Source organism: Drosophila guanche, unplaced genomic scaffold, assembly GCF_900245975.1.
Source record: "Drosophila guanche unplaced genomic scaffold, DGUA_6, whole genome shotgun sequence".
In the NCBI taxonomy this organism is placed as follows: domain Eukaryota; kingdom Metazoa; phylum Arthropoda; class Insecta; order Diptera; family Drosophilidae; genus Drosophila; species Drosophila guanche.
Window position 1 is genome coordinate 1,626,632 of NW_022995747.1, and position 23,690 is coordinate 1,650,321.

Below are 23,690 nucleotides of genomic sequence, written 5' to 3' on the forward strand. Positions count from 1 at the left end.
AAAAGCAAAGAGCGAACAGAATTTGAATTGGAAGTTGAAGTTGCAGAGGGGAAGAGGGGTAGAGGCCAAGCCACTTACCCACACAAGTCACGTGCCGGCTGGGAAACGACAAAAACACGCGCACATGGGAGTCTCCACTCGGATCGGTACAGTTCGACTTGTATGGGTGTGGGGGAGCGGACTACGTCCACGAAAGATGCATTTACCTTTTGCTGTTTGCCAAGGGAGGAGGAGAAAAATATTATTTTGATCAAATTTTATTCATGAAAAGCAAGGAAATTGCTTGAGGCAAATAATCGAATCAAAAGGCGGCAGGCAGAGCGGAAGTTCCCTGCCCAAAATTGGGTCAAAGTCGAGCACTAATAAAGTTCAGCCAGCCCTCCAGGCTGTATGTATGTGGACAGCGTTATGTCATGACATTTGGCAATTATAATCGAAACAATTCACAGGCAATTATGCTGAGGTCAGACTTGAGCTTCAATTACTTGTTGGATTGCAGGCTGTCTGTCTGTCTGTCTGCTTGTGGAATTGCAAACAATTAGCAGCAGGAGATTTAGAGCGGAATATCATAGTCCTAATTGCCCAGGAGCACACATCCACACAGAGGGAGAGAGAGTGTGGGAGCTGCAAAATGTAATGCCGGAGACATGCAAAAATTACACATCCGCAATTGCAGCAGCAGCCACACATCGTTGTCAGCCTCTCACACAAAAGACACTCCACTCCAGTCCGGCCCAAATTCAATAAACAAGGCGCTCGTGCGGGCACAGGACACACTCATTTGCCTCCGGCTGCCTCCTGCCTCCTGCCTCACTGCCTCCTGCTCTTTCCGGTGTGCAACGAGGCGTGCTGGTCTCTCTCGTGGAGCAACTCTAGAAGTTCCAGCTGGAGACAATTGTTGGGCAATGTGCGGGCAGCAAAACAAAATCAATTGCAGCTTCACAGTCCTGTCCGCAGGAGCCTCTTTCCAGCCTCCCTCAGCTGCCCCAAAAAGTAGGCAATATAAATTTGCGCACAGCTGCCATGTGTCTCACACACACAAACAGACACAAACACTCGGGCTGCTGCACACATTAAGCCATTCATTACTCTGCAGACTGTGAAGTGGTCAGTAAACGACGACAGCAACAGCAACAACAACAACAACAACAATGGTCAATCCGCCAAACTGCGTGCGTGCTGCAAATTCAATTCAAATCTACACAAATGCCTCTGGCCCCCCCACACGCGTGGGTTAAGCCATCAATTGCCAGCTACACTCTGCTGCTACCCCCTCTGATGCACTGAAGTGTGAGCCCAACAGCCAGCAGCAGCCCTCCACTGCCACGCTCCATTGAGCGCGCCACATGGCCACATGGCCACATGGCACATCGCAAACCAAACGCTGAACGTATTTTGCCAATTACACATCGACCACCTTTGACAGTCTTAAGGTGCAAGATGGATGCTCGAAAACAATGGAGACTGATTTAATGATGCCACCGCCTGGACAGTTGCTAAACGGAATTAATTAAGGCTCTAGAGTCTAGACTTTAGCTGCCAGGGAAATTGGGTGGGTGCCAGCAGCAGGAAATGTCATTTAATAGCACAGATTTTGTTTACACTTATTCGTGCTTTAAGTTGCATAAATCTTGACATCCTTAAAGCCCCACAAAAGTTCGTTGAACTCCGCGTTGCTCGTTCCTCCTACCTGGGCAGCCTAATGCATAATTAAGTGTGTGCCACCGTGAGTGCGTTTTGTGTATCTTTGAGGGAGAGAGCTGGCTGACGCTGGCACACTTAAATGGGGTCGTCGTTGCTCTTCCAGGCAGCTGCCTCTCCGCTGCACAACTCTTAAAGCTGCAATCTCCTCCTCCGGCTGCAATTCATTTAAAGTCCGTAAATGCCAGAGTCACGTTCGGCTGCAGCTAAACCGCAAGCATCTGCTTTTCACATTTGACATTTTGGCTGCGATGTCATCGGCAGCTAACTGTGGAGCCCCCAACGGCGCTAAATGGCTGGCTGGCTGGCTGGCTGGCTGGCAGATTCGCGAATCACAAATCGCGCTTGACTTCCGTTGGTTCCGTTTGATTTTCACCCAAAGCAGAGACACATCCAAAGTCACACAGTCATAGCTGCAGCTGCAGGGCATGCTTGCTGTACACTGCCATTACACGCTGCTTTCATTGGATTGATTTGTACAGCAAAGCCTCAGGGTTGGCTGCGGTTCTCTATCTCTCTCTCTGTCGCTCTGTGTCTTCCCATCAATCAGTGGCTGCAACATCATTTGCCTCATTATGCACAACAGCAAAGCACAAGCAACTCTTTAAAGTGGGTCAAAAGGTGATTTTTGCCCGCCGCATCCTAAGACACTTTTTTTTCTTGTTGTTGTTGCTGTGTGCCGTTTGGCCAATTGCCAACAGCTTCAAGGTTTCTGTGGCTTGCTGTGTGACAGAAGCATTTGCAAGTTTCCCATCAACGCCATCAGACAGCAGAAACTTCGATCTACGACATTTTGTGCAGCGCACTCCATGGAGCTGCCATCGCTGTAAACTTGAACTTGATCTTGAAAAACTCAACGCCTGTTGCCATACGCCCGGCCATGCATGTTCTCCGATTATATCATATATTTTCCTACGCATTTCCACTCCACTTAATAACAAATTATCTGCCACACAGTGCACTGCCTGCCAGTCGCGTGTTTTGTCTGCGGAGCACATTTGAATTTTTGCTTCGCAGTCTAAATGTTCGTTCCACGCCTGTGCGCTGTTGCATGTCGCCTCGTCGCATTGTTGTTGCTGTTTTAGGTTCTGCTGTCAGTGGTTTTAGTTGTTTTTGTTGTTTCTGTTGTTTCTGTTGTGTGTTAGCCGAACAAGCGCGCAATTAGAGCGCTCAAAGTCGCGTAACACTCGCCAAATGCCGGCAACCTGGCAGCCACATCGAGCAGCAGTTTAGTCAACGCAGCTGACTGTGTGACCATGCATTTGTATGTGTCATTTGTGCTAGCAAAGGGTATTAGAATGGTGTCGAAATATTACATGAAAAACTATTATAAATATTTATATTTGATGCCTTTCAAACAGCTGCCCTGCAGCCTAAACTTACACCCACTTCTGGTCACTCAATCTGCACAAATTTCCCCATCTGTTCCAGGGTAAACCCTTATTCGTTACCCTCCCAGCCACAGCCTCCCATTTGGCCTTAGATATTTGTTTTCTCTTTTTCGAATTTGCATTTACAATTAGGTTTTTTTGTTGTCCACAAAACTTGTATTTATGTGCCCCGCGTGCAATGTTAATTTTTGCAGCTTTCAATTTCAATGAACGGGCATGGAATGACATTTTGTGGGGCACACAACAACAACAACAACAACAAAGAGCTACAGTAAAAACCCAAAGCCGTTGACAGCCTGGCCACGATCGCGGGCAGGTTTTCGCAGTGGAAAAGTCTCACAATTTGGTCTCGAGATTGCGCAATTGATTGGCTTTTTTTCTGCACCTGCACAAGCTGCACTCAGGAGAGGGAAGTGGAGGCTGTGTGCCTAGATCGCAGCGAGTTCGTGCAGCACTTTTCCGCTGGCCAATTTTGTTGTCTGCTCCGATCGATCGCTCGCTCGCTGCGGCTGCGGCTGAGGCTGAGGCTCACCTGACCAAAGCCTCGGCAATTCCGTTACGAGTATTCTTTTTCCTTTTTTTTGTTTTGCTATAAGCCACGCTTCATTAAGCAATTTGCCGCTCGATCAGCACATTTTGGCGCGGCTTGTAGTCGTATTACCACCAGCAATACCTTTTCCTGCCTTGCCTTTCTCTTGCCGTTTGCCACTTGCCCATTTTGCCAGCTCGTAATGCCCGTAATCAGCGTTTTCCAACATTATATCTATGGCAGCACTTTCAGCTGTCTTGGGAGTCGTCCGGGTGCAAGTAGACAAGTAGCCCGCTTATCAGCAGCTCCCCCCTGCCCCTGCCCCAGCCACCCTTCAAGTGCCCGAAAGTCGCGTTGCAAAATGCCAGAGACAAATTTGCTGAACAGGGCTAGGGCCAGGCCAATTCCGTTTGCAGCTGTCTTTTTTGGGGGTAAAATTGCATTGGCAAATCGTTGAATGGGAACTGGGTAGGAGGCAGGAGGCAGTAGCACTTGGTGGCACTTGTCTGAAACTCAATGCTGCAATTTGTCATGCGATGCCGCTTGCAGCACTCCGCAATTGCAATTGGCGTTGGCATTTGGGTAAATTTAATGAGCGGCGCTTGTAAGAATTTGCGACAATTTGACAGCAAATTGCCAGAGTAGCAGCAGCAGAGACAGAGGGGGAGAGAGGCAAACTGGAGCAGCTGCTGTAGTGTCTGCTTAGCACAATTGTACAGCGCATTTGTGTCAACATTCCTCCAGCTTGCAACATTCGTGATGCGCTGCTTATCAGCCACAGCCACAGCCACAGAGTCGAGAATGAATGTGGGCCAGCCACAGCCTGATAAGCAGAATATTTTTGAAATGAGGCAATAAATTGGTTCAATTTACGCGCGTAAATCAACCAGAAATGATGTCGACCAAACAACTTAATTATGTATGTAAACAGTTATGTACATCCCCACACCCCCCCCCCACACCACAAAGTGTTCCAAGCATTTAGTCAAGCGACCACACCCCAGAGCTAGTCCAATTCCACATGTTCCATTCCTCATTCCCATTGACAGTGCCGTCCCACACACAGTCAAACGCAGGCCAACCGCAACTGTTACTCTCTCTCTCCCCCCTGTCTTTCGCTTCTCTGCTTTGCTGATATTCTGCAACCGATTTCGTGCATTTGCATTGATTTGTGCAAGCAACTTTAATGTTAGCTCGGGCCTGCAATCTCCCCCTCAGCTCTACACTCATAAACTCAAATCCCATTTGGTTGCTGCCCGCCCCATCTCCAGCCCCTTACCAATTCGATACGTTTGCTGCCATTCGAATCGAGACGAATTTTATTCATGGCGCATTTGGTATAAGCGGCGTTTACATATTGAAATCTCAAATCCAAAAATGTGAAATGTGGAAATCTCTGCAAATGGAAAGTCGCAGCATAAACACACACGCACACACATATGCATGTGTATCTGTGTGTGTGTGTGTGTGTGGCATTCCCATGTGTGCCGAAGGGTTTTGGGCTTATAAACTTGTTGTAAAACTCATAAAAATCCGTAGAGTAGCGTAGAGAGAGCGCAAAAAAAATTATATGAAACGAAATAAAATTTGGTCGTTTTCGGAGAACGAATTTTAAATGCACTTTTATAGGTGAATTTTTGGAAATATTTCTTCGGGCATATTTGGGCGATTTTTGGTTTCATTTAATTTATAATTTTTGGTTCGTGTTTCGACATTATTCCGCATTGTGTGTTTGTTTGCCTAACAATTTGTAATTTGTTTATGATTTATGATGCTTTTTTTTATTTAAACGATCCACTCTTTGGGTGTCAAGGCCATAGCTTAGGGCATCTACAGAGTGTTTCCACTTTAATGTTGCTTTTGAATTGATTCTTTTTTCCTTCAAAGGTGGCAATCGCTCTGCTTTTTAATCATTTCTAAATATATTTTTCAGCTGATTTATTTCTTTATCTGTTGCCCGAATATTACTCTTATCACTCTTCCCGCACCAACTGAGATTAGCTCAAACTGTGTCTTCTGGCGCCAAGATAACTGCTGCTAAAAATGTCACACATTTAAATGAATAAACAGATAAGAATTAACTTGTAACTCTGCTCCCAAAGTGTATCAAAAATCGTCGCATTCCAAAATAAAGAGAGAACTCCCGCCCACGGCTGACAGCAAATAAAAAAAGAGACACAAATCTCGCTTGCATCAACAGAGAAAACGAGTTTTGTGTAAGCCCAAAATCAATGTGCGCCAGCTCCACGCCCCTCCGCACACCCCAACTTCACCCAAAGGGCGAGGGGGAGGGTGGGGTAGAGGGCGACTGGCCCCGTTTGGTGGCACGCCGCTGCATTTCACCCAACATCGGCGACGCAACAGCAAATAATTGAACATTTTTTGGTGACCCAATTTAAGGCGACGCGTATAACAAATTGCTGCAACGGGGGCACGCCCCTGATTTTGAGGAGCTGCTGGCTGGCTGCTGGCTGCCTGCTGGCTGCCTGCTGGCTGCCTGCCTCCCCTCCATCCCGTCTTGGCCCATTTTACTTCACTTCGAAGCCAAGTTTTCTTATTGATTTTGTCGCAACTCTCGAAGTGGAAAGCCAAGTCGAAGTTTTTATTTTCTTTTCTTTCTTTCAGGCGACAGACCGCAGACGGCAGACGGCAGACGGCAGACGGCAGAGTTGCTGACACGTTTCTCTGTTTAGTTTTGCTGCGAGTTGGCGGCTGCACGAGTGTGTGTGTGTGTGTGTGTTGCAAGGGGTTGGCGGTGTGTAGCCACACACTTGCGGCCAATAACTTTCAAACGGCCAACGGTTTGAAAGTTGGTAAGAGGCTCGCGTCCATTGAATGTTACCAATCATTGCTGCTGGCAGAAGCAGCTGCACAGATTCAATTAAACTTTGGCTTCACGCTTTCGATCAGTGAAAGTGAGTGAGTGGCCGGCCAATAGGCTCGGACATTCAGTTCAATCTGGAAATTGCAGCCTCCCTGGCAGTGGCAGTGCCAGTGTCAAGTGCATTGGCCACTGAACCGCAGCCGAGAGTGAGCCGCAAGCCCGTTCATTGACTGCAAAGTTCAGTGCCACCTTAAGGGGCAAGTACAACTGCAACCTGAGACAGAACAGAAGAGCAGCAGAGCCAGAAGAGCAAACCATTCATTTATGAATTATAATTCTGCAGTCTGCAATTAAAACGAACAGCCAACATCCGCCTTAAATTGAAATCGAAACTCTCTGTGCAAAAGGAGGGGGACTGGCACTTGGCAGTGCATAAATCTAGCACAAGCACGAGCACGGCCAGAACAATAGAGCAGGAGGCTGGCCCCAGCCCCTTGGGCGTCCTCGGTGACGCTTAGTTGCATGCAACAGCAGCAACAGCAGCAACGCTTGGCCAACGCTGCGTGATGAAGTGGCCAGGCCATGTGTGTGTACAGAGGCCCATGCCATGCGATACCCGCTGATATATATATATATATAGAAAATTGGCACAATTTATTCGCTTGCAGGCGAAGTTCAGAGAAGCGAAATGGAACGCACAGCGGCAGCCGCAAGGGCCACAGACAAGAGACAACAGGAAATGCAGGTTAATGCGATAAGATCAATGGATTTTCTTTGCTATTAATTGGCAGCAGAAGAAATCAACAGGGAGAAGAGAACCAATCTGTACTGTAAAGTACTCAAGTCTCTGGTGTGCCCAATCCTCTTCATTCTTTCGTTATGCCGCATCAAATACTAACTGTAGACAGCTAGACTTTTGCACTGTCATCTGCTGGCTATTTAGACCAAAACAAACATAAGCCGCTGGCCTCACCTGTCTGCGCACTCGTATCTGCCAGCTGCCATCAGGCATCAGCTTCATTTTCCACTTCCACGTCTCAATTCCAATGAAATGTCATAACACAGAGGAAGGGAGATTGTTGTTCAGACATTGGAGAGCCCTCCTGCTTGAGTAGTAAGTATCTGTGTTAATTTCCGCTCAAACTGTTGGTTTTATGTCTGCTTCGAGACGTTATTCCCACAGTGAAAGACAAAACGAAACAAGCAACAAAAAACCAAAAGCAATAAAAGCCCGCGGGTCAGTTTTGAATAATTTATAGCAAACCGAAATGGAATTTTGAGCATTTCCATGGGTCTGGTCTCTCCACTTTGTTTGTTGTTTGCTTGTGGAAAAATGTAAATTTTCAGAGCTGAAAACGAAACTTTGGCACCGAGAAAGGCGCTCAATGTCCACAAAGAAAGCTAATTAGATGGTCACCAATCGGTGGTTTGGGTTTCTCAGGTCAAAGATTGTGCACAAGACAATGTCAAGGGTTCGGGGCTCGTCGCTTAATTGTTAACAAGTGAAGCGACGGACTGGCTCATGGACACGCTCCACTGACTCCCAGGCACTGCAGGGAGCAGCCAAACAGCAGGTGAACAGGTGAACAGGTGTACTGCTGCCAGAGGAAATGAATGCAAATTTGCCGGCTGTAATTGTGTGAATAAAAGTCAACATTTGTGGCCAACGCCTTGGCACGCAACCAGCTCCTGCTTTGCCCTTCCGTGTGGCGTCGTCTTGGGCTCTGGCTCTTGGCTGTTTGTTGCTTTCGAAAACGAAAACGAAATTCATTTCATAAATCCGCAGCTGGGAAGAGTCAAGAAATTAGCATAGAGGGAACTGTGCTAATGTTACAAATGTTTGCTTCCTTCCCGCTTGGCCCACAGATTTATCTCCCCGCTTCCCGCTTCCCGCTTTGAAGATCTGGAGACTACAAATTTCACTTTTTTCGCGCACAATTTGAAGTTCAACGAGCACGTCCCTCGTGTCTGCTTTCTTCCCAGCGTGGAGTACAGAAACCAGTTGAATAATGGCTCTGAAATTGCGAATTACCGCCTCATAAGCTGCAGGTCTAAATGGTGATTGAAGGTCCCAGAGTCCAGCGTTGCGGTTAGGGCATTTAATTAAAATACTTTCACTGCCGCAAAATGCCAAAATGTCTGTCTGCTGGTCATAAATTGTATGCCAGTTTGTTGCGCATAATTATGAGAAATGCAAAGACTGTTGGCCAAGAGCTGCAGTCAGGGGGATGTCCCAAATGACGTTGATGGGCGGCACAAATTTCTCAAAAGCTGACGGAGATCTGTCCAGGATTAATGGCTGTTTCTTTGTCCTTAAGCTTCCCTCTACGTCATGTTAAAGGAAACAAACTATTATCTAAGCATCAACAAATCAAAAAAACCAACTTTCAATTGAAAACTCTGCAAGTATCCACTTCATGGAGAGTGCCACTGCCACATAATTAAACTTAAAGACTGTGCTGTTATGGCCTTTGTGCCACAGACTCTCCGCTAATAAACCGACTAAAAAACGCTATAACTAAAGGTTGGAAAAAGAGCAACGAAAAACTACAAAAACAACTCTAAACAAAACTCAAATCGCTTTTCGCAAGCAAACGTGCTGTCATTAAATTTAATAAGCACTTTTTTAGGCCAAGCTTGGATTCTGCTTTCAGCCCGGAACACGACAAAGAAAATATAAAAAAAAGACAAGTCAAGCATTTTCAAAAAAAAAGAAATAAAAACTACAAATAGTGCTTTGCTTTGCTGCTTTTAACAGAATTTTCTTGGTAACAAAACAAAAAAAGAGCAGCGCCGCGACGGAGTAAATGAACTCTGAGCGGCCCATCAGCGTTGTCTAACGGCTCATTTGGAGGGGCAAGGGGTCTGTGCTGGAGGAGATCCCAGTAGCACACTTTTGCTCATTTGTTATGAGTTATGAAATATGGTACGCAGAACGCCTTACACTTCACACATGAATACCAGGAAAAGCCCGCAACGTTAATGAAGCAACGAATTGAGTGATTATGTGTGGGGCATAAAAGCTACACGCCCTGACCACATTTCATATACATACATACGTAATATATGGAAGTTGGCAGCATGGAAATGCGCTTTTAAATGCTGTCCCGTTTTTTGGGCCACGACTGTCTGTGTCTGTGTCTGTGTGTCTCTGCTTGGGTTTTGACGGAAGCGCTCATTACGGACCAGGCTTTTGTCTCTCAGCGGCAGTGCAGCAGATCCCCAAAGCGTCCGTCTGCCATTTCCATTTGAATGCATTGCACAAAAGGTAAGTCCGTCCCAGCTGCCGTCTGATTATTATGAGAATAATAATAATGCACAAAAAAAAAGCAAGGAGGAGGAACGAAAAAATGTATAAGAATATCGCGTTTCAGTTGAAACTTTTTCGCATTCAGTGCACACGGGCAGGGGCAATAGCAGCTCCCACTCTGTGCCCTCCCACTTTTGCTACTAGTTCTGCCTCTGGGGAACAGTGTTGGTTCTGCCGCTGCCTGCCCGCAACTTCGGCTCCAACTGGCAACTCAATTATAAAGCGAGGAGCAACGCACAAAACACATTAAAACTGCAAGTGGGAAAGCTGCTTGCTGCATGCTTTTGCTTTTGCTTTTGATTTTTTTCCTCTTCGCTTTATTCTGTTTATTTTGCGTTCTTTCCACTTTTCGCTCTTCTGCAATTTATTGAGTTCTCTCTTTAGCATTGTTTTGTTCTACCCAGAGTCTGGGTGTAGGGTGGGGGCCTGGGGTAATGGCCAACTCTGTGTGCAGTGCAATTTTTTTCCACTTTTTTTCTACATGCAATTGGAAATTATGTTCGGAGTACAAGTGTACGAGGAGTGTACTGGGAGCGTTCACTGTGTATATGGTTATGGGAATGGGCATAACTCAAAGCGCCAATAAAGAAATGAAATCCTGTTGGTCACTCACTTAACTTGAATTTATGAGAAGTGCACACAGAGAGTGAGTAAGAGAAAGAGGCGCCTTGGGGCCACTATTTTATTAGAGATTGTTTGAGAAATGCACTGCCACAAAAGAACTATTAATATGTGCCCCAGCCAGCAGGTTGCGCAGTTGCTCGGTCATTAGGTGCAGGAAGTCATCAAGAAACTAACCGCAAGACTACCGTAGATCGATGCACACCTAACCCCTATAGGGGATAATGCTGGGAGAACAGCGGCACTCGCTGTGTGTATGAAAAGCAATTTCAATTGATCGACGCTGTCAGCTGTTTGATGGTCGCAACATGAGCCAGCAATTTAAGGCACGCACACAGGCGAGGCCGGGCCACCTGCTCTCCAGAGCAAACCCAAAAAAAAGACAAAGAGAATAGAGAAGAGCAGCGGCAGCGTTAGAGCAGTGCAGAACAGAGACAAAGCAGCGGCAGAGCAGCGCAGAGCGGCGCAAGGTGAATATACTTAGCAGGTGACATATTCACCACGCGCAAGGCGACTGGCGCTAGAAAGGGATGGAGACTCCCTATGGTAAAGACCTCACCTTGTAGGTAAATTCAGCTTGGAACGGAGCAGCGCAGCGGCTGAGCCGAATATTTGTTTCATGCTGCTGGTCGTGGAAGTTCGCGTGTTGCCGGAAGTGCAATTGTCGCATTGTGGGCACGCCCACCAAAAAAACACTCACACTCCAAACACAAATAAGAGAATGAAATGAAATGAAAACGAACGTTGCTGCTGCTGCTGCGGCTGCTTCCCCTTCCCTTGCGCTTCCCACATCCCACTTGCCGAGCGCTGCCATGGCAACGACCCCAGTCAGCGCGTGGGCGTTGTCTGTTGGTGGGCGGCCAGTCCTAATGAATATTGGAAATCAATTCGGCAAAACGAAAAGAAATGGGTTCGGAGTCAATGCCACTTTATCACTTTAAACGAGCGGCGGACGACACTTTTCCCCCGCAGGCGAAATGGAAATACGAGTTTGGGACGGGCCAGCGGATGGTGATGATGACTATGGCACGTGTTCGTGGCGTAGCGCTCGATGGCATCATATCGCTTTCCCCCGTGCTACTACGACATGTGGCACTTAAATGGGCATTTGTTGTGCAGCGGAAGAACCAGAACCCGCAGAGCAGCAGCTGTCAGTCTTATGTGTGCGCGGCCAAACATGTTTCTCCAGAGAGACAGACTCGAAATGCATTCAGCAAATTTCGAATCTTCCTCTCCCCCTCCCTGCCGCTCTGTTTGTTAGCAGCGTGTACACATGTTGTTGCTGTGGCAGCAACGACTAGCTAAATATTACCACTCAAACTGAAACTCTGTTGGAATTTGTGAAAACGCGATGGAAAAACTAGAAAAACCGGCAATGCCGAAACGCCGAAACGCCAAACGGCAGCCGCCACATGAAAAGTCAGCCACAGAGACACAGAGATACTGGTAGGCACAATCCACAGCCGCATCCAGCCACAGGCAAAGCTGGCAAAGAGACATTAACAATTCACACATTTGCGGCAACATAATTTCGGGCTCCAGCGATAGGCAGATCTGCCCCAGGGGGGGATTCAGAAATGCCAGGCAAAACGGCGCAATTCGAAAATGCAATTGGCAAAAAAAAAAGCCACAGAGAGTGGATGTGTGTGTGTGTGTGTGTGTGTGTGTGTGTGGGGAGGCAGCCACATGTCGTGGTCGAAGTTGCAGTATGCGCAATTACGAAAGCCAAGAGCAATGGCAACAATGTGGCAGCCATCATAATTTCCATGCAAACCCAAAAGGCAAAAGGCAGTAGTAGCCAGGCCAAGTAATTTGTAATCAAGGAAAAGGCCAGAGACCAGCACACAGCAAAGAAAATAAAAGAAAGTTATGTTCCTTGGCCACATTCTACATGGAAACTTTCAAAAGATTATCGCTAAAGAATTATGAACCTTTCAGCTGGCTACTACACGAAATCTGACGCTGAAATCTTAACATTTGACAGCTGAAAATAAAACAGGAACAGAGCAGGCTCTGGCATTAACTGTTGCCTGTGGCATTCGGCCTTGTTCAGCGGTAAAGGAAACCAAAAAAAAAATACAAAAAATAAGTAAACTCGTAGCCAAAATTCCAGTAAGTAGAAATCGCATAGCTAAAGCTCCTTGCCCATGTCCGTATTCCATTTATCCGCAGTCTAGTATTATAGTAACATGTCTGAACAGCAAGCCTCCCTGCTGCTGCGTCGTCAGCTCACGGAGCTTCATCGAAATCCCGTTGAGGGCTTCTCCGCTGGCTTGATCAACGACGCGGACATCTTCAAGTGGGAGGTGGTGATCATTGGGCCAGCGGACACGCTGTACGAGGGCGGCTGCTTCAAGGCACATCTCATCTTTCCCAAGGAGTATCCGCTGCGACCGCCGTACATGAAGTTTGTCACCGAGATCTGGCATCCCAACATAGACAAGTCGGGCGACGTTTGCATTTCCATTCTGCACGAACCCGGCGACGACAAGTGGGGCTACGAGAAGGCCGAGGAGCGCTGGCTGCCCGTGCACACCGTGGAGACGATACTCCTATCGGTTATATCGATGTTGACAGATCCAAATAGCGAGTCTGCGGCCAATGTGGATGCTGCCAAGGAGTATCGCGAGGATCATGCGGAGTTCAAGCGCAAAGTTGCACGCTGCGTGCGACGCAGCCAGGAGGAGGTGTAGACATTGAGGGGCATTGAGGTTGAGGCAACAACAAATAATAGCAAAAATACTTTACCATAAAGTTTGCGAGTTCATAAAAAGATTCTCTCTCTGTGCGCACATCCAACGAAAGTGGCAAAAAGCAGCTGCTCTGCTGGCATAACTCTTAATTGGCAGCTCATCTAATTAGGGCAGACCCCAACCCACGGCACCCACCACTCTGGACTGCCAATTCTGTGACTGTGTCTGTCGCCACTAATTAGGCTTAATCGCACTCAACATTGAGGCGTTCGAGAGCGCTGCTGACCAGGCCAAGCGATCCTAAGCCAAGCGCTGAGCTTAATAGGCTTAGACCACTTCCAGTTGCACACTGACACAGTTATGGCCACTTTTGCAGGCCGCACTCTGGCTCTAGCTGTGGCCAACGGACGCAGCTGGTCTTCACATGGCACTTACTTCAGAGGAAGAACAGCACAAAAAAATAACACTGCAAACAAAAAACACAAAATTGCCGCTGTGACAGGGGCCTGTGGCCAGTTGGTCTGCGTCTTCCTGGCTCTTGGTCTGTATCTGACTCTGCCTTTGGGGCCTGCTGCTGCTGCCATGTGTGTGTCTGTTTGCTCCTGGGCATTTTTGTGGTTAGCTGAACTTGTTTCTGTTTTGCTGTAATTGTTGTTTATTAGCAACAAGTTTTGCATTTTGATTTTAACTCCATTCTGTGGCCGCAAAGGGTTGGGTTGGGTTGGGTCCACAACAATGCTCCACTGTGCCTGGCCGTGCATTGTTTGAGGTTGAGTCAATGCTAAAAATGGTGAAGTGGAGCCATGGGCTTGGGTGTGCCCGATTCAGTGTGTCTGGCTAAAGTATTCAAACGATTCGAGTCGAGTCGAGTCGCGAGTATGATTCAGCAGCACAGAGCACAAAAAAACGGGCACAAATCGGTGAGCGATTCGGAAAGTGGGTAAATAAGGCCATGCACCTTCTTGGACTGGGGAAGCCAGTCGGACAGCAACAAAAAAATCGGCAATAATCTTGGCGGCAATAAGCCACAGCATCATCATCAGCCAGAGTAGAGCCAAAAGCAGAAGCAACGTGATCAGCAAATGCTAAAAAAACGAAAACGAAACGAAAGAAAACAAAGCCAGAGAAAAGAAACCAGCTTGAGAGACTCGAACTGAAGAGGAAAGGGAGGAGGAGAGAGGAAGAGACTCGAGTTGGAGATGAAGATTCTTCATATACGAGTAAAAAACTCACTCAGCCAGTAGAAATTGAATTGATGCTGGCCCCGCCAGACAGGCAGGGCCAAAAACCGGCTCTGGGGCTTCAGCCTGGGCCCCACCAAACGCACAGCGCGTAAGCCGTGACTCGATGTCCCATCCGACTCGGACCCGGTACGGTGGCAGCATTTATAAATAGCTTTCGATATGTGGCAGGGCGAGGGCAGGGAGATCTTCTATCGGCTAATGGGAATGGGAAAACCTATGAGGCGGCGGCACTGCACTGCCGCTGAGGGTCAATCCGAACAGGTAGCTGGGCTGCGGGTCAGGTCAGCTTCATTAGCCAAGCGAGGGCGAGGGTGGAAAGAAAAAACGCAGCTGAACAAGTGATAGCAGATCGGAGCGAGCGGCATTCAATTTTCCTGGGAAAACTCTATGACCAATTCTTGACTGTTGTGTTTGTGTGTGTGTACCTACCCAGAGGGACGGGACTTCAGATGTGAGAGCCGTTTCGTGTCGTTGAAAATCCAATAGACCAAGCGCTGGGGCTGGCTCCGTTTTTCGAGATGTTTTTCGTGCTGTTATTGATGTAGTGGTGTTGGTGCTGCTGATTCGTGGTAGTGGTGGTGCGTCGCATACGTGTTAAGTAAATTCCAATATGTGCTCTGGTGCGCTGCCTTCTTGTATCTTACAGATACTCTGGCTCAGATACTGGTTTTTGTGTGTGATTTCGTAAAAGTTGCTGTAACCGCAACGACGAGCATGCGAAAGAACGAGAGACAAATCACTGGGGCGGACACTGGGACACTGGGGACCGGGACAGGTACCGAGAAACCACCATGAAGCGCAGTGAAATGTCGTCGTCTCTTCTTTCTCCTCTTCTTTGGTTACTCCGCGCTGCCAATGATGAGTAATCGCGAGTTGTGGCACTAGAAGCCGGACAGTGTACACTGCACTACACTAAACACTACGTTGTACTTGCTTTTGTTTAGCAATCTTTAGCTCTTTAGGCGGATGGATGATTTTGTTAGCCATTAAACGCACGCCGAGGCAACAACAAAAATGATCGAAAATCTACCTGACGCGCGCGCCATAAAACTAAAGACAAACACACACACACGCGGTGGGGGTAAAGGGGATGCCGTAGCTGTTTGTTGTTGTTGGTGTTTTTATAGCGCGGTTGCTTTGCTTCGCTTTAGTTTCGATTCTGCTGTCTACGCGCCCGCGTTCGTTTCGTTTCGTTATGTCCGAGAGGAGAAGAGAGGCAGGTAGCGCCGTACACGTCCGCCTCGGTTCACGTTTCCAAGTAAAATAAACCCAAAAGCCAACTACTAGCACCACTGAACGTTGAAAACAAGTATTTGTTTGATCCACTGCACAGTGGGTAGAAACACATGTGCGCTGAGTTCTGTTTACGGCAGACAAATTCCCTGGGTTTACTGTGATCTGTTTACAGTTGTATGGTGTCCAGCCACTTGCTCGTCACTTTTGGCACCACGGTTGCTGCAGTTTCAAGTCGAAACGAGATAAATGCACACAGACAGTCAAATGCAGTCTGTTGACAGCACGCACACAAATGCAGTTTTGCTTGCATGGTCGCCGGCAGGGTATAAATAAAACAGGTAGAGACCATAAACTCTCTTGCCTTGCTCTTGGGTTTGTGAAGGATGTTGAGGGTGTGTTTATGTGTGCATCGTAAACACATTAAAGTGCATTCATGTCTCGCTTTGGTGCCTCACAAAGAGGCCGTTATGTTTTTTGTACCCTCTATAGCTGTACCTTGTTTGCCGGCATGAACTTTGGCAACATGCCCGTCCCACTCAGCTCGGCAGCATGTTGCCAGCACTCCGCCCCGATTTTTGTTGCCAGAGCTTGTTGTTGCCGGCTTTTTGGCTGACTGTGCCGGCTGCTGCTGTCTCTCTGCCTCCCCCACTCACACCCTAACATATTACAGGGTAGTTTTGCCCTGTTTAGACCCCTCAATGAATGCTGGTCGTACGCAGGGGTATATGGGGTGTGTAGGAGTGTGGGAAGATTGTTTTTCGTGCATATAAACATGTGTATGCGGAAACGGATGCGACTTAATCTGCTTGAAATCAGCTCTCTAACCGAAATTGAACTTTAAGCTAAACGAAATATATCTTAGAGTATTGTCAAAGTCGGTGTCCTGCTTTCATAGTTTATCAAACTTTGTTATCCCAAGCTATGCTACGTCCGTTTTGTATTTACTTTCAACGAGCACAATGCTCCTATTTGTATAACCCCCGTACTTGCCGTCCCCGCCAACGCCTGCCTGGCGCTAAATATTTGATGAAGCTGCACAGACACTGGACAGACAGACAGCAGCGACAGGCAAAGATACAGATACAAATAAGCACTCAGATATACAGAGATGCAGTTGGGGGTAGAGAGAGACAAGCTGTCTGCCAGCTAACTTGCCAGGTTTTCCGCTTTTCCATTTGCCAAATGCAAAATGTGAAATTCAAAATGGATGTTCAGCTCGACCAAGACATGTTTTGTCATGTCTGGTGGGAAGAGAAGATTGGTTTTTCTTCTACCTCTTATCATTTTGACTCATTTGCACTTGAGAATCTATTTTGTGTTTCATTTATTTGCACACTGCCTGACCTTTCTTTTCATAGTAATTCCATGTACCCCGCAACATGTTGTTGACTCGCCAGCTGTGGCGTTTATCTTATCCAGCGTCGTTGTCGCCGCATGATGATAGCACTGACAACGCCTAGCCACTGCCTCTCCTCTTGTGGCATATGTACACGTTTCATGTTGTTGTTTTTGTTCTTGTTGTGGTGCACATGTCTTTGCATTTCCATTTCCATTTGCATTTTCAACAATTGTCAATTGCGGAGGACGCACTGCAGCAATGCCAGGCCATCCAGCCAGCCAGCCAGCCAGCCAGGGACATTTGCATATGTAAGAGTGTGATGAGAGTACGTAACATTTGTCTGCAATCCGACAAGCTCACTTTGATGCCGTCAAAGCCGCCTTCCACTCCCGCTTGGAAGTCCCGCTTGGAAGTTCCTCGTGTCACAAAAACAACAAGCAAACAAGAGAGCGAAGGGAAGGCAAGGGAAGAGAGCAAAGAGAACGACGCGCTTGATACCCTATCAGCTGGTTAGTGCCACAGGAACTGTTTTACGAGCTGTCTAAAAGGGAAGGATGCCCCTGCCAGGGTATTTAACAACTACAAAAACTTGGCAAAACTTTATGTACAGACAGACGTCTGGTGCCTGCTTTTGTTTGCCTTAATGGTTGGGGCATACAATTTGCATAAAACTCAGATTTTTCCTCTACAAAAACAAAAACAAAAACAAACCGAATTTATTTTAAAAGCAACTTTATTTCAGCCCGTCTGAGAAATGAGAATTGAGAGACGGAGGTCTGTTCCCTGGTCACCTGCCGGCGGCGGGGCAGTGTCATCGTCTTCTTAAATGTCATTAAACATTTCGGAATCCAGCCTGTCCGGAGCGGATGCAGCCTCTTGCATATTCATGGGCAACCAGCGAGACGGAGGACCAGGACAGTGCTCATCACCTCTTCATGGCAGCCGTAGAGATTCCCGTAGGGACAGATGACCCCGTCTGAACTTTTTAAACTACATTTAAGGCGTGGGTAAACAGGATGAAGTGCAGCAGGCAGCAGGAAGTGCCTGGAAGGTGTGAAGACAGAGCGAGAGATTTTTACCCACTTGACGCTGCGCTCGAATTTGATGTTTACTTTAGGCTAGAAATAAAACTTGACTGTGAATTTAGTTGTCAATTTTGCTTTAGAAAACATTTCTTGTACCTCCACACTAAAATTTCGAAATATATTTAAACATGCCACAGAACGTGCTGATAGTCTGCGTGGGTGCGTAGCAGGACGAACAATCATAACCCCGCAAAGAGATTCCATTCCACTAATTAATATGCAAATGCCATGCACACGCAGGAAACATTTGCCGCTCCCCCATTGCTGAGGCTGTGATGCGTGACAAGATTGCCAGGGCGGGGCTGCAGGAGGATTGGTATGTGGAGAGCGCCGCCATTGAGGGTTGGCACTGCGGCTCCAGGCCGGACGAGCGTGCGCTGAGGGTGCTGGACGAGCACAACATCGAATGCAGCAGCGTGGCGCGTCAGCTGCAGCCGGAGGATTTTCAAAGATTCGACTACATACTGGCCATGGATCGGAGTAACTTGGCATCGCTGAAGCATTTGGCACCGAAAGGTGGCAGGGCCAAGCTGCTGCTGCTTGGAGATTTTGGCCTAAAGCCGGACGAGCGCAGCATCGAGGATCCATACTACGTGAGAGGTTCCGCATGAACACTTTTTGGTGTTTTATTTAATTGTAATGCATTCCAGCTCATGGGCTTGGCTCCATTCAAAAAGATTTACGAACAATGCACCATTGCCTGTGAGAAATTTCTGAAACAAGCGCAAATGAATGAAATCTGGTAAACCAAATTCAAATATGGCGCACCTTTTAAGCTGCAAATGAACCTGGAACGACGCAGCAATCAGCTGTGTGTTATCGCAGTAAAGTATCGATATACGTCGACTAGGAATACAAATTGAACGCACTAAAAGCACACAACTATATAAAATATGAATTTATTAATATTTGACGATACTAAATAAATAAAAATAAAAAAATCCATGAAACCACCTTCCATTGGTGATTGGTTAGACGATAACGATGATAATTAAACAATTTTGTTAAAAAGCAGTTAATATAGGATAATTAATATATGTAATTATCTGTGATAGTCAATGAATCAAATTCCATGAAATGACATCACACTACATTATATAACTTGTTATACTCTTACATACTACCACAAACAAACCAATAAACATAGCATCATATTGTTTAAATAATAAGAACATTTCCAAAGCAACACCGAGCATACCCTGCTCAAGAAAATATCGACAGCCCATCCAATTCCGATAAACAACCACACAAAAAATGGTGCAAAAAATTCTCATGATTTGTTTGGGTAAATAATTCTATTAAATTCTACATTTAAAGTATAATCTTTGACGCTGTGACCTTGCAGGTAACATCTGCCGCTCCCCCATTGCGGAGGTGGTGATGGTGGACACGCTGGAGAAGGCGCACAAGCAGAATGTTGTGGTGGACAGTGCGGCGATTGGGCCTTGGCATGTGGGCAACCGCGCGGATCCACGAGCCATCAGCACGTTGGCCCAGCATGATCTCAAGTGCACGCACATTGTGAGGCAGATCCACAAAAAGGACTTTACCGAATTCGACTTTATATTCGGCATGGACGAGGACAACATGAGCGAGCTGCGACGGCTGGCGCCCAAGGGCTCCAAGGCGGAGCTGCTCATGCTGGGTGACTTTGGGCTGGAGCCCAAGAATCGCATCATTGAGGATCCCTACTATGTGAGTTGCTTAGCTTCAAGATACGTTCCCCAATGACCGCTTTGACCTTGTAGGAACGTGGTGCCGCTGGCTTTGAGACCGCCTATCAGCAGTGTGTGGTGGCCTGTGCCGCCTTCATGAAGGAGCGTTTGGCTTAAATGTGTTTTTGTGATATATCTAATATATACTCATAGTGCAAGTTCAACTAATAAATGTTTGGTACAAAGCGGCAACTGGTTTCAGTGCTGTAAAATGTGCGACCACCCAATAGAAATTTATTGATTGTCCAACACGAAGGGCATACAATATTCGGCATGCCGAAGCTGTGTTGTGAAATTCACTTCAGAAATGAGTCAGTCCGCACCTGCAAGCTGCAGTTCGTTTTGGTTTCCCCCACGATGAAGGTGCTTTTCGTGTGCATTGGTAAGTCACAATAAATGCTATTAAATGTTTATTAATTTCATAAACAAATGTACATTACAGGCAACACTTGTCGCTCGCCCATGGCGGAGGCTGTGCTGAACCATTTGATATTGAAACAACAATTGGAGGACTGGCAAACGGACAGCGCGGGTCTCCGAGATTGGAATGTGGGCACATTGCCACAGGGACGTGGCCAGCAATTGCTGCAGCAGCATGGCCTAAAGACAGCACACTTGGGACGGCTGGTAAGCGGTTGGGAGTACACATACCAAGAGCTATAATCTACAATCTATGCCCTTCTGCTTTAGATAACGCCGCAAGACTTTTACGAATTCGATTACGTGCTGGGCATGGACCACAGCAATCTGGCGGAGCTGCGCCAAATGGCCCACAGACTGCAGCCCCCGCCACAGTGCAAGATAATGCTGCTGGGCAGCTTTCTGGGCCGCATCGAAGATGAGATCATTGAGGATCCATATTTTGTAAGTAACATAAGGAATTATTCTCCAATTTGTGTATCTTAGATTTTGTATCTCTTCTTTCGCAGACCCGAGGCATGAGCGGCTTCCACGCTGCCTACGAGCAGATCCGCGAGAGCTGCGAACGTTTTGTGCAGCTGCACAAGGGCAAAGAGCGGCAAACAATTAGCAATTAAATAGTCAAAACAGAAATTTTATAGTTAAAAAATGATCTTTACTTAGAAGACGCTGCCCTGCAGCACTTTGTCTATGAAACGTGACCAAGTCAGCTCCAGGATCTGATAGGCGCGCTTCTGTTCCTTCTCCGTGAGCAGCGAATAGCGCACCGAGTTCCACACCAGAGTTTTGAGCACTCGCAGTCCAGCGTTGTTGGGTGCCAGACTCATGATGGCATAGTAAAAGTCGTAGCTCAAGGCCTTGGCATTCCAGAAGCCCGGATCATCGTTGCATATGACCAGCGGCACATCCAGCGCCAGGTACTGGGCAGCCGGATGGTTGCGCATGTCCCACAGCAAGTGCAGCACCTGATTCGAGATGGGACTCACTTCGATGGCTATCTGGCGAGTCTTCACCGCATTCAGGAGTATCGGGTGCTTGGCCAGCGCATAGCCATGTCCGATGCGGGTGCTATTGAGCAGCAGCGCATCGAGCAGATTGATGTCCGTGGAGGCGCCAAACCAATCTGAAATGGAGCAAGTCTTAGCTGGGAATCCTTGAGGCTCCCTTGAACCACTCACTCGTCTCTCCCGCGTGCAGAAAAAAGTGCGCTTTTGGCGGCAGATCCTTCAAAGCAGGCAATAGCTTATACAGCGGCTGGCCCTTGTCCTCCTGTCCCACCAGATCGAAGCCCACAACAAAGTTGGGAAAGGCTTTGCTATAGAAAAAGAAACAGAAATCAGTGGGGAAACTACGCTTGAAGCTTCGTTCTCCTTACTGCAATTGCCGAAAATCCTCAACGAGTTGACCGATTTGATCCACGTCATGGCCACGATGGACGGCATAGATGAGTTTGATGCCCAGAAAGTCCGGATGCAGCCGCACAAATTTCTCATTTAAGGCATAAAACTCTTGAATGGTGCGCTCCCGCGAGAAGGTCCTTCCACTGGCATCGTAAAGCTGCTGGCAAATTGGTTTAAACTTCCGTTTATCTTGCAATGGAAATATATTTATACCTTACCCGTGAAAAACCGCTGCGAATCTCCGCGTACATCACATTATCGTTGTACAGCTCCTCGAGCATTTGCCAGTGGTAGGCGCGAAAGGCAGGCAAATAATTAATGGCATCGCCAAACGTTCGAAACATGCTCTGAAAGCGATCCCAGACCTTGGTGATTGTTGGATACTCCACTGAAAGGGAAAGGTCAGCGAAGTTCTTGTGAAGCTGCTCCCAACTCACGCTCTGGCACGGGGGTATACAGATTGATGAGCCGCTCAAAATTCTGATCGTAGACCAGCGGATCAATGGAACTTCTCCGCTCATCGGCGACCCGCACATACCCTGACTGGCACTCGTGCTCCTTGGGTGTGCGTCGAAAGGTGAGCACACTGCGACCCGTGCTCGTGGTGCAGCGCAGCATCCCGGGCATGTAGGACATGTTCTTCACCACCCACTTGGAGCTGACCGAGGCAGAGTTGTGCAGGTGCAGCACCGCGCCCTTGGGCATCTCTTGCAGAAAGCGAAAGACGCCGCTCCGATCGATCAGCGGCTTGGCCTTGAAGAAGTGCATGGCAGCAGCATTCTGCTCGGCATTGCGAAAACCCTGCGCCAGTTCCCCCAGCTTGTACTGCATGAAGCTGTCATCCGCTTTGGCCTCCCGCGTGCTGAGATACGTGTGGCCGCCAGTCATGAGCTCCTCCTCCGCCATGAGCACCGCTTGGCGTGCCTGCTCGTAGCCTGAACAGAGGAGAGAGTGAGGATTTAAGTGGAGGCAGTACCCATGGGAAGGCTCTTACTTAGTTGGCTTTGCGCTTGAACCGACAGCAGGTGCGGCAGCAACAGCAGCAACGAACATCGCCTCATTATGTGGCAGGACTCTGTCGCGTTCTCGATTTGTTGTTATGCAAATATTGACTCGAATCGAACACGTTGATTTCTATGTCAGGAATTTTTCTTTTTCTTTCGCCGCGCCACACGCCCGTTCGTTCGCAGTGAACGTTGAGAACTGAGAGAACCCTCCATGGCGGGGCCGTTGACAAAAAGAGTTGGCAAAAAGACATGGAAAAAATAACTATAATTGTGACACAATCATTGCTGGAGCCCACTTATTGGGGAGGGCTCTCTGCAATCAACTCATTAAGCGATAAACCTGGAATGAAGCCGAGCCGAGACCCTAGAGTGGTAGCTCTTAACGCATTGCCGAAAAAAAAACAATTTTGTTCTAATAGTTTTATTTCTTTTTGTTGCTTAGAAATACGTACCTTGAATATTAAGTGAGTTCCATACTTCGCTGATTTTTTAACTATTTACTTTTCGATTATTTTTCTGGTTTTTGTTTCTATTTTGGCAACTATTTTCACTGACGTTTGCGGACGCGCTTCTTGATTACAAAGTTCCTCCAGCTGCCGTGCGCCGTGTGCCGACTGTAATTTCAGCTGCCACAATTATCCTCCCAATAAACAGCAGAAAAATAAAGTACACCGAAGGTGAGCGCACCTTTTCTGTTGTCATTTAAGAAAATAACTGCCGCGGCATGAATTGGGCTTGTAATGTTTATTTATCCGCTGATTTGTTTGTGCACAACTTAATTAGACAGCGGGAATTGAGCCTAAGCATGTGCTTGAAATTTTATGAATTCATTCTTACACCTGGAGAAAAAACTTTCATTTAAATATATTTAGCTACATTTGTGGAAAATCGAATCTTCCATCTAGATATTTACTCACATATTTTAATTAGATTTTCATGTGTTCCACGCTCTGTGCAAATATTTCTGTACAAGTCTTAAGTTCTTCTTCAAGTTGTAGTGTTTTTTTTCTCTGCGTGTAATTGCTGTAATGAGGCATAAATAATCAAATAAATATGCAAATTATTTCTGACATTCAAAATAAAGCTGCAAATAAGAACTAAAAGGAATCGGAAAACAAATGTGAAAGTTCTGTCTAGAAATCGAAGTCCATGCCTACTTTCAGGCTGAAGTATGA

At 47.1% G+C, this 23,690-nt stretch overlaps 6 protein-coding genes across 6 annotated transcripts in view; 4 read left to right on the forward strand and 2 right to left on the reverse strand.

The window, feature by feature from the left end:
* The window catches only part of LOC117583838, a 43,668-nt gene extending 28,085 nt beyond the window's left edge, over positions 1–15,583 (reverse strand). Inside the window, exon 1 of the mRNA XM_034272443.1 lies at positions 14,743–15,583. The gene's annotated coding sequence lies outside the window, so the exon portion shown is untranslated. The remainder of the gene's footprint in view (positions 1–14,742) is intronic.
* LOC117583846 (ubiquitin-conjugating enzyme E2 G1) lies at positions 12,363–13,175 on the forward strand. The gene is made up of 2 exons (XM_034272465.1): positions 12,363–12,488; positions 12,549–13,175. The coding sequence occupies exon 2, from the start codon at positions 12,566–12,568 to the stop codon at positions 13,067–13,069; it is 504 nt and encodes a 167-aa protein (XP_034128356.1). The 5' UTR covers positions 12,363–12,488; positions 12,549–12,565; the 3' UTR covers positions 13,070–13,175.
* A 2,439-nt stretch (positions 15,584–18,022) lies between the features above and the next one.
* On the forward strand, positions 18,023–18,866 carry LOC117582971 (low molecular weight phosphotyrosine protein phosphatase 2). Its single transcript, XM_034271091.1, has 3 exons — positions 18,023–18,132; positions 18,214–18,566; positions 18,624–18,866. The coding sequence occupies exons 1-3, from the start codon at positions 18,102–18,104 to the stop codon at positions 18,717–18,719; spliced, it is 480 nt and encodes a 159-aa protein (XP_034126982.1). The 5' UTR covers positions 18,023–18,101; the 3' UTR covers positions 18,720–18,866.
* Positions 18,867–19,119: 253 nt separating this feature from the next.
* On the forward strand, positions 19,120–19,880 carry LOC117583352 (low molecular weight phosphotyrosine protein phosphatase 1). The gene is made up of 3 exons (XM_034271622.1): positions 19,120–19,258; positions 19,319–19,668; positions 19,722–19,880. Exons 1-3 carry the CDS (start codon positions 19,228–19,230, stop codon positions 19,803–19,805), a joined length of 465 nt encoding a protein of 154 aa, XP_034127513.1. The 5' UTR covers positions 19,120–19,227; the 3' UTR covers positions 19,806–19,880.
* Positions 19,881–19,937: 57 nt separating this feature from the next.
* Positions 19,938–20,749, forward strand: LOC117583351 (low molecular weight phosphotyrosine protein phosphatase 1). The gene is made up of 4 exons (XM_034271621.1): positions 19,938–20,070; positions 20,131–20,315; positions 20,379–20,552; positions 20,618–20,749. Exons 1-4 carry the CDS (start codon positions 19,962–19,964, stop codon positions 20,723–20,725), a joined length of 576 nt encoding a protein of 191 aa, XP_034127512.1. The 5' UTR covers positions 19,938–19,961; the 3' UTR covers positions 20,726–20,749.
* Positions 20,742–23,042, reverse strand: LOC117583350 (adenosine deaminase 2). The gene is made up of 7 exons (XM_034271619.1): positions 22,968–23,042; positions 22,503–22,711; positions 21,946–22,443; positions 21,727–21,896; positions 21,484–21,665; positions 21,287–21,423; positions 20,742–21,231 (listed from the first exon to the last, which is right to left on the reverse strand). The coding sequence occupies exons 2-7, from the start codon at positions 22,567–22,569 to the stop codon at positions 20,768–20,770; spliced, it is 1,518 nt and encodes a 505-aa protein (XP_034127510.1). The 5' UTR covers positions 22,570–22,711; positions 22,968–23,042; the 3' UTR covers positions 20,742–20,767.
* Positions 23,043–23,690: the final 648 nt, after the last annotated feature.